This window comes from Fomitiporia mediterranea (genome assembly GCF_000271605.1).
Source record: "Fomitiporia mediterranea MF3/22 unplaced genomic scaffold FOMMEscaffold_13, whole genome shotgun sequence".
In the NCBI taxonomy this organism is placed as follows: domain Eukaryota; kingdom Fungi; phylum Basidiomycota; class Agaricomycetes; order Hymenochaetales; family Hymenochaetaceae; genus Fomitiporia; species Fomitiporia mediterranea.
This window is the reverse complement of record NW_006760398.1, coordinates 70,989-81,123: the sequence shown is the minus strand read 5'-3', so window position 1 is coordinate 81,123 and position 10,135 is coordinate 70,989. Positions and strand designations below refer to the sequence as shown.

Below are 10,135 nucleotides of genomic sequence, written 5' to 3'. Positions count from 1 at the left end.
CCTATAGATCAGCCTATCTGTGCTAGACCCTACCTTATTTACATGTTCTTATGAATACTGAGCAAACAAGAAGATAGAGCATACTGTGTAAGACAAAATATAATCATACTACTATTACAAGAAAGTCTTATAGCTTATATTAGCTTATAATGGTTCAAAATATGTAAATACTGTGAAAACTGTAAAATGCAAAATAATTGATCTCAATTTCTGAGAAACAGTATAAGGCATTATAAGATCCAAAAGGTTTGTCAATATTCAAAAGGTTTATTAGTATTTCAAGCCTAAGGAAAGCTTGCTGTTCTTTATAATAAGTAAAGACATTGTATACATTATAAGGCATAAAAGATTTGTTCACATTATAAAGGTACATAAAGTTTTTTATCCCTTACAATAAGTAAAATGACTTATATTTGATCTTGAAAATGATGAGGAGTATATACTATAGGAAGGATAGTATTAATTATAATGTATGCAAATTAATATAACAGTCTAAAAGACTGTTCCAAACCAATATACATTTTTCTGCCTTATAATGTTGACAGAAGCCTTACTAAAGAATTGTAATGTATATACAAACTCTACTTATATTCATTTTACTTTTTTGCCCTTACATGCATTAATAATGATTCAAATTATTTATATTTTTGTGGCAATATTATGATGTTACTAAATACTAATTATAGCACTAACAGGTGTAGGAGTGAGAAGAAAAGTGGTGAAAGCAGAAAGCATACTGTATGAGTGTCAGGGCAAGAAATGAGACAAACAGCTGATCTTGTTAACACAAAGTAAGGGAAACAGTTATGAGACTTGCTAAATGAGGCAAGTAAGGTGAATGTCAATGTGTAGAATTAGAAAGTGGAAAAACAAACCTAAACCTTATCCATGTGTGTATTGTCTAGCAGGTGAGTGTCTTACATTCAAGTAGCCAGTCCTTGACCCTGGCCAGCCAATCCTCCTACTTAGGACTGTTCACACCCTTTGTGAGCCTTCCAAGCTCTCAAAATGGCTGCAATCAATGACTCCTTGTCCTCCTCAGGTTCAATAGTGAGCAATTCACCAGAGGAGCCAAAAACCTGCCTAGAAACCTGGTAGTTAGTTAATGTAGCTTTAAGTAAATTTAAAAATGTATAAAACATACCTATCCTACCAATTAAGTGTGTCCTGGACCTATAGAGACTCACAGTCTTTGAAAAACTCAAGAATAGTGTAATAAAATGCTTTGAAATTAAAATTTTCATTGACCTTGCTGAAGGTTTCAAGTGTTGAAATAAAAAAGCATGCCTATCATATCAAAAGTATTGTCAGTGTCACTAGATTATATTAGTATCACAGCCTGAGTACTTACCTGGACACATATGTAGGCAATCATCTCTAGAGTGATAGACTTCATACCTACAATCTCAGCATTATTTGCCTGCATTGTTTTACCTTTGCTACCAGGCTCAGCATCTGCAGAACTTGAGCTTGTAAAGATCAGCCAAAGGCACTACAAAAGAAGTATCAGTATTTGTAAAGAATAATAGGAGTGTACTTACTTTGACAAGAAAACAGCCTCAGAATAGGCCCTTGTCCATTACTTCTGGATTGTATGACCCTTCCTCATACAGGAATGCAGGGAATGACCTATGTGTGATTGGGTATTTTTTTGACTTTACATTGTCTTCAAAACTATACAGTAAGGATATGAGTAAGAGTGTTCATTTTTTGTTTGACTTCATCTGTTGGTCTGTATACCTTTCCTTACTACTGTGTGCATGCAGGAGTAGCATTAGTACAATCATCTGTAACAATTGTAGATAGTGTATACCTCTGCCCATCTTACTTAGTTGATTGTCAATCAGTGGTTCTGGCCAGCCTTCCTTGAGCACATAGTAGTGCCCCCTCTGTTTGAGTGTAGATGTGTCATTACTGTGACCTTGCTCTGCTTTCTTGTTCACCTAAAGTAAATAGAATAGATTAGCATCATTAGTGACAACAGAATACAGTGTGTGATAATGAAAGTCTGATGACAGAGATGGAGAATGAATTCTGAGGGAATGAAGATAGATAGGGATAGTACACACACACATACATTGGCTGCAGAGTGGACATTGGCTGCAAAGTTATTTTGTCTGTCAACTAGAGTAGAACAGTAAGGAATGTGATAGAATAGATAGGTGCAACTTCATTGTGTTATGTATGTACCTCAACCCAAAGTGCCTTAGCCTCTGGACTAGAAAGTGCTTTATAATAGGCTCTCTCATTGGAAAAGAGTGTAAGGACACTCTTATAAACCCTGAAGAGAAGGTCCTTCTCTTCTTCACAACTGACACAGAGTTGTCAGTAATTGCCAGAGGAGCAGAATATAATCAAACTTATACATTTGCAATAACTCTCTTGCAAAGTTCCATGTCCTTAGTGTCATAGTTTACAGCTGTCACTTCCATTCTTGAATACATTTCAAGAGATTCAACAGCTATACTATAGTTCATAGCACCTGGAATGTTAACCCAAAGGTCAATGTTCTACTTGATAGACTGTGAGAGCTAACATATTTGTTTGAGTGTGTCTCTGTACCTGTACATTATAAATGTTATAAGTGAATGTAATAGTATGTAAAAACAACAAGATGACTCACTTGATTTGCTTTGAATGGCCAGATTTTGTTACAAGGCTCCTCTCCTCAAGTGTTTACTGTTTTGAAGGTGGCAGGACACTTGGCAGAGAAGGAACCTCACTTGGGTCAAGGCTTGGTACTCATCCTTGGTTGAGAGGGGGTAGGGAGGACAACCTGAGTTTGTATAGGTGAAAACAAACTGGCATATTGAGTAACTTGAGAGGAAGATGGATTGAGACAAGAGAACAAGGACTGAGAGTGCTAGAGATAGTATGAGGGTAAGTCAGCAAAGTCCAGCAAGTTATTAAAAGTGATTCAAGGAATAGTACTAACTAGGATACTACTAACAAGTAGTAATATTAATACTTTCTGTGTCAAAGATAGAAAGAGGATGAAAGGAGTGAGTGAGTGAGGACAAGGAAGTAAGGCAACTGTGACTGAGGGCAAGAGCCTGAGAGTGTTGACAATAAGAGCTCTTGTAGGGGTGGGGGGGAAGGACTTATCCAGCAAAAATATGCTAGGAAAAGTAGGTGTATCCAAAATGAGAGGATTTGATATACCTAAAATAAGAAGTATACAGTCACTTGACTGTCAGTACTCTGCATACACTGCACATAGCCTTACACACATAAAATACTTAGCTCAGACATGTGTAAATTCAGTGTTTCAGCTGTATATTTAGTGACATTCAATAAACATATAAATTGACTAGCTTGAAATTATTAATATTAGTCTGTATCCAAGCCAGGAGTCAAATATTGGCCAAGCTGTTAGGGAACTTCAAGTTAGCTTTATGTACAGAATTGAAGGCATCTTTTATGACATGTAGTAGGCTGTAGCTATAATAATGGACTTTGTACAACTTGAATGTAGAACCTACTTACTATTAAAGTTGACATATGGGTGGATCTGATACTACTCAGTAATCAAGAAAATGCTTACCATTTTCCTTCTAGTCTAGTAGTGCTTCTCAATTTACTTGTACTAAGATACTTGCACTTCAGTATGGAGGACAGTACTATTGTTGTAGGACTGTAGTGTACCTTAATACTTACTATATAGAGTATATGTCTGTACAAGTCTTAGGAAGAGGTCTGACCCACTTCTCAGACTTGTACTGAGAGTAGAAAATGATGATTGCTCACTTAAAGCAAATGTAAATTATTAAAAAGACAGAGATGAACCATACAAAGTAATAAACAATGTCTAGTAGTGTTACAAATAGTGATTACTATGATTTGCACAGCTTGTACAAGTCTTCTTACTGCTTTCCAGGGTACTCTCAGGCTGGCACAGTCTCAGACTTGTGTCACAACCTGTGTGTAAGGTAGTAAGGGAAGTAAATTGAGAAGGGCTGATATGAGCTTCAATATTCTTCTATAGTTTGCTACATAGGCACATATACTGTCACAGCAAGCATATCTGTAAATTATACTACTGTGAGGGAGTACTAACAGTAGTAGTACATATTACTACATCTAAATCTCAGTCCCAGTCAGTAAAGATCACTAATATTGATCTATCTTGTTGTGAACCTCTACACATTAGATACTAGCAAAGCAGACATTCAAAGACATATGTCAGACTAGACTGTACTTCTCTAACTCTTTAAGATGCCTTCCTTTGTTTGTAAGGCTTGTAGTAAGGTCTTTAAGAAGAAGAATGTATGAGCAATCCATTATAATTATTGTGTTGATACAAGTAGTGGTCTGAACTCTCTAAAATGCATTAGAGAGTCAAATAACAAAGTGAAAAAGAGAATGAGGTTAGGTACATGTAATAGTATCTTGATTCTTAGGCAATGCTCACCATTTTGTGTAGCTGAGACCCAGGCATTCACAGTAGAGGATAATACTCAGACTGTTCTAGCCCTATTTGATGAGCCTCTTGAGTTTCCTGAAGGAACTAAATGCAAGAAACAACTACCAAAGCAATTTACAGATCTCCTACCATCTACTTCAAACTTGTCTGTACTTCCTACTGTATCTCTTCCACACCTTCTTGAGTTCATACTATCTTAGCTTCCTTCTCTACTGTCTTGAGTCCCCTCTCTGACTCAAGCAACTCTAGAAATCATGTAAGGAACAAGAAGGAGGCTCTTTTTGTCTGAGCCAAACAAATACAAGTTGCTTTGAGAGTACCTGGATTTGCCAGATGACTTCCCTGACAAGATGCTCAACCTTGAGGACTTATGTGACTTACCTGGACTTTCTACAGGTGATGCTCTGACTCAAACGTCCTCACTCCCTGAACTTATTACTAATAAATATGTACTGTTCAATAATGCAGCAACTTACCTTTTAACAAGCTGGGCAAATTGCAAAGTGAAAGAAAAGACAAATAACAAGCTGGATGTCCTTGTGTACAAAGTCTTACTTCATCCAGACTTCAAGCTATTAGACTTAGTAGACTACAGAGCAAGGTGGGAGAATTCACACATTGACAGTCTACACTACAATAATGATTCCCCTGAGTCTTCCCATTCTGATGACTGGTACAAAGGATTGGTTAAGATTAAGCTACCTCCTAAAGACAACAAGAAGTAGCCTGGGGGCAAAGAAAGAGCTCCTGAATTCAAAGTCAGGGGAATACACTACTGGCCCTTACTAACAACAATCTTCAAAGCCTTAGACAACCCTTATTCTCCTCCTTTTCATTATATGCCTTACAGGGAGCTTTGGAGACTAACAGTATGTGTAGTATTAGAGCTGTATAGCAAACTTTCTGCTGACCCTTAATTATCTCTCCTCTTCCTTAAGCATGACTCCCCTCCTGAACACATTTATAGTGAACTATATTGCTCAGATTATTGGTTGGAAGCCCACAAAGAAGTACAAAGCTTTCCAACACAAGACAGTGCTGAAAACTTTGTACTTCCTCTTATTCTCTATTCAGACTCAACACATCTTGCAAATTTTGGTTCTGTATCACTTTAGCTAATATACATGTACTTTGGAGGCCAATCTAAGTACATGTGTTGTAAATCTTTACAGACAGCTTGCTATCATCTAGCATATATTCCTTTGGTGAGTACATTCCTTCTATATTTCTACTGTTCTTTGTGATACATGACCTAACATACAGTATTTACATTGATAAAGCTCCTAGCATCAGTTCAAGATACATATAATGAGGTTTATAGACAATCTACATCTTCAGAACTCCTCACTCACTTAAAGTGCAAACTATTTCAAGCTGTCTTGTCCCATATCCTCTTACAGCCTGAAATTCTCAAGGTATACAGCTCTGGTATTCTATTTGACTGCTTGGATGGAAAATTACACAGACTCTTCCCAAGGTTTGCTTTTTACTCAGCAGACTACCCTGAGAAGTATGTCTTGTATCTATTTACTATCTTCTTGTTTGTATATACTACAATCTTCACCTCAATTTACACAAGGATAACTGAACATTGCTACAGGATACTCATTACTAGCTTGTGTGTTTTAGGCAAATTCTCAAGCCCTACAGATATTACACCAACCAAATTCAACCATATGCTTGGTACCAGAGCCAATCAACAAAGACAAACTTACAAACGTATTAATGATACAGTACAGTAAGAGAAGATTTCTAGGGCACAACAGTGGATTTTTCAATTAGGGAAGCCTGTAGAATCCACCTGGATAAAAAATCTCCTTAAGGATGGATCCCTCATACTAGTTAATGTAAGTGAACTGTTGCTATCCAGGCAATGCTCCTTATTACTCACTTATCTTATTTTTATAGAATGCTTTTTCCATGCTTTGCAAGCACAGATTCAATTTCTTTGACTTATTTGTCCTAGACCCTATGTATGAATTTGAGCTGGGGGTCTGGAAAGCAATATTTACCCACCTCTTGCACATTCTTTTTGTACAGGGAGGAGAGAGCATACTAATGCTTAATAGGAGGTAAGCATCTATGTTACAGCCTCATCAATTGCCTTGCTGTCGTCTATTTAGATATATTCATTATATTTTAGGTATCACCATACTCCTACATTCAGAATGGATACAATCTGGCGATTTTCCAGAAATATGTCTGTAATGAAAAACATTGCAGCTAGAGACTTCAAAGATATTCTACAGGTAAGTGCCTCCCTCAAGACTATTGATATATATGTACTACAATAGGATGTGTATTACCTAGTGTGCCATACTGGCCTTTGAGGATTTACTGCTAAAGAAATATAATAAAGTGGTCCTTGACCTTTTATTCATCTTGGCAACCTAGCATGCACTTGCAAAGCTCTGCATTCATACAGAGACTACAGTTTGGTTCCTTGAGGAGACAACAACATTGCTGGGATACCAGGTACAATGCTTCAAGAAGACTGTATGCTCAGCCTACAATACACACAAACTCCCAAAGGAGATTGCTACTCAAGGATGTTGTCAAGCTGCCCTACTCAATAAGGGTAAGGCAAAGGGACTGGACACAAAAACGATCAGATCTAGTGTGAAAACTAAAACGCTCAACATTAATACACTGAAATTTTATTCTCTTAGTACATATACTTCTGCCATTTGTCAATTTGGTACAACTGATTCATACAGCATGCAAATTGTTAAGTGTCTACTTCACAATACACTCTCCATACTTATCTCAATTGTGTATCTTCACAGGGGGAGTCTCAGCATAGGAGACTCAAACACATGTATGTTAGGACAAACAAGCAAGACACTGTAAAGGCAGTTTCACAACTAGAGGGTAGGACCTGTAAGATACATGAGATTAATTCTTGTATCAGCCTTAATGATAGATCTAGGGATCCTATCAAGTCAAGGGATCTTGAAGTCCATTATAACATGGCAGTATCAAAAAAGGATTCTATCCATCTTTATCAGTGGCTTTCAGATAATGATTCTGACCCAGCTTTACAGGTGAGTACATTATTGGTCTCCTCTTTCTATTTCACATATACAAGCACTGATACATTACACACTTGCTAGAATTTCCTGCCAAGTCTTTGCAGGCACCTGCTTGAACACATTCTCTTGAGACAGGAAGATGAGGCCTTCACCACAGACAAGCTATACAGCCTCCACATAAAAAATGACAAGCTTTTCTGTCTCAAGGTGCTACACATTAATTACACAACCTACAATGTCAGGAGAGCCCAAGATTCACTCAATCCATGGACACATGCTGATATCATGTTGCTATTGGATAACACTGAACATCCCTACATTTACACTCAAATAATCGGACTTTTTCATGCAGAGGTCAGCTATATGGGTCCAGGGGCTGACCCTAACTTCCAAAACTTCAATTGGCTCAATTTTACTTAGGTTCACTAGATGAAAGTTGATGAGAATGGCTTGTTTGTTGAGAGACAACTCTCTCAATTGCAATTCTATTGTCATACAGATCCTAGTGCCTTTGGATTCATTGACCTGGACCTTATTCTTCAAGGTGCTCATCTAATCCTGCAATTCTCCAAGGGTACTGTCCAGACACTCTTGCCTCCATCCCTTGCTTGCTAACCCAAAGATAAGAACAAAGATTACAAATTTTACTTTGTAAATGTGTAAGCATGTTGTTGAGGCTTTCAAACTTGGAACATATTAATGCTGAGTCATTTTTGGTCCAATTTACTACAGATTCGTTGATAGGGACATGTTCATACACTATTGAGGCAGAGGAATCAGACACAAAAGTATGTAGCATTTAAATAGCTACCTACTACATGACATGCTACAAGAACAAAACAATGATGAGATGGATAGTGAAGTATCAGAAGAGGAGGAGAAGACTGATAGTAATGACAAGGATCTTGAAAGTAAAGAACAGAACAATGAGGAAGGTGAATCAGACAGTTATACAGACCTGTAGTGAATATTAGATGCACCATTTACATGTAAGGTAATTTTGTAGTCATACACAGTAAATGACAATCTGTTGATCATCTGTATGACTGTTTTTACTAATTGAATATGGCACTGTGAGTATTCCACTGGGCTGATTCCTTGTTACCATCTTACCAACTTTTGTAGTGAGCAAAATGAATCTTCTTTTAATGGGTGCCATCTATGCCTCCATCTTGGCTCAGTTTGTACTAACTGTAGTGTTCTTCAGAGCAATCCTCAACTTCACCACTATCACACAGTTTCTTACAGTTTACAGGATAGAGAGTGCTACATGTGTTGCTACTGTTTTTATGGATTCTTTCATTACTGTCACCATACTCTATTTGCTGTATCATATGTCCATTAGTAATCTTCAATACACTACTACTGCCTGATTCAAGCATATACAGAATTTGTAAGGTTGTTTAGAGACTCAGAACAATAAGGATGGCCATTAGGTCAAAGTTTGCAAGCAGTACAGCATAACTCAACAGCTTTATCAAGGTCTTCTGGCTGTTCATACTACTTGTATCTCTTACTTTGTTATCTTGCTTACTTTGTTGTCTCTCACAGTACTCTCCAGACACACTTTCACCCAGGCTTGGCTCTGTAACAAGCAGTAATGACTCTTGATTCCCTGTCAATAATCTGCTCAATGTTGACTTTGATAAACTCACTGAGTACCATTCACAGCCTCACACAGCACTCTCCAGACACACTTTCACTTGGACTTGGCTCTGTAATGAGCAGTAACGACTCTCAATCCCCTGTCAATAATCTACTCAACATTGACTTCAATAAACTTGCTGAGTACCATTTGTAGCCTCACACAGTACTCTCCAGACACACTTTCACTCAGACTTGGCTCTGTAACAAGTAGTGACAACTCTCAATCCCCTGTCAATAATTTGCTTAATGTTGACTTCAATAACATGCTTGTGTTCCTTTTGCTTCACAGTTGTACACACACACTCCTGACAACTTGCATTCACAATTACCTTTGGTAAGTCCCTTCCCTCACTTGCATTTGACCTGAAATCTCCAGACTTACTTCTTATCTTACACAGCACTCTCCACACCTGCCCCCCCTCTGTTTTTTGGGCTAATCTGGACACATACAAAACAAAGGACACAAAACATGCATCCTGTAAGGCTAGCACTGATAAAATTCTGGGAGTGCTTAGGGAAGCACTCTCAGATTGTTATAGCTGTATTAAAACAGCTAAAATTGTGTAAGTTCTTATATTTTTTACTTTTTTCTACTACTAACATTATTATTATTATTATTAGGGGTGGTATTCATGAGTCAGGTAATGACAATACCCTACACCTTCTAATAAGATGTTTTGGGAAGAAGAAATTGGTAGGATCTATACACCTGCCTTTTGTTAATAATGTGAGTTTTTTTTACCTTTGTCTTGTCTTTCTTTGCTAATATTATCTTAAGGAATTCAATTTCAAGGGGGCAACTATTGGTTACAAGACAGCTAAAAAAATTGTAATTAAAAAGATCTTGTAATATTTTCTTTTGCTTTGTATTTTATTTACATCTGTTATACTTCTATAACACACACATTACAAACTAGTACTATATATTTATTAAGATTAGAACCCTAAAAATAGAGTTTTTAATTATTATATACATTAATTTGCCTTTTGTATTAATTATCTACTAAAAATAAATATTTTTGCTTAATTATAT

At 37.0% G+C, this 10,135-nt stretch overlaps 1 protein-coding gene across 1 annotated transcript; it reads left to right on the top strand.

The window, feature by feature from the left end:
• Positions 1 to 7,209: 7,209 nt before the first annotated feature.
• FOMMEDRAFT_94263 (uncharacterized protein) lies at positions 7,210 to 7,875 on the top strand (the record flags this gene model as incomplete). The annotated part of the gene is made up of 2 exons (XM_007270357.1): positions 7,210 to 7,467; positions 7,537 to 7,875. Coding segments are annotated over 2 exons (597 nt in total), but the record flags the coding sequence as incomplete, so codon positions are not given.
• Positions 7,876 to 10,135: the final 2,260 nt, after the last annotated feature.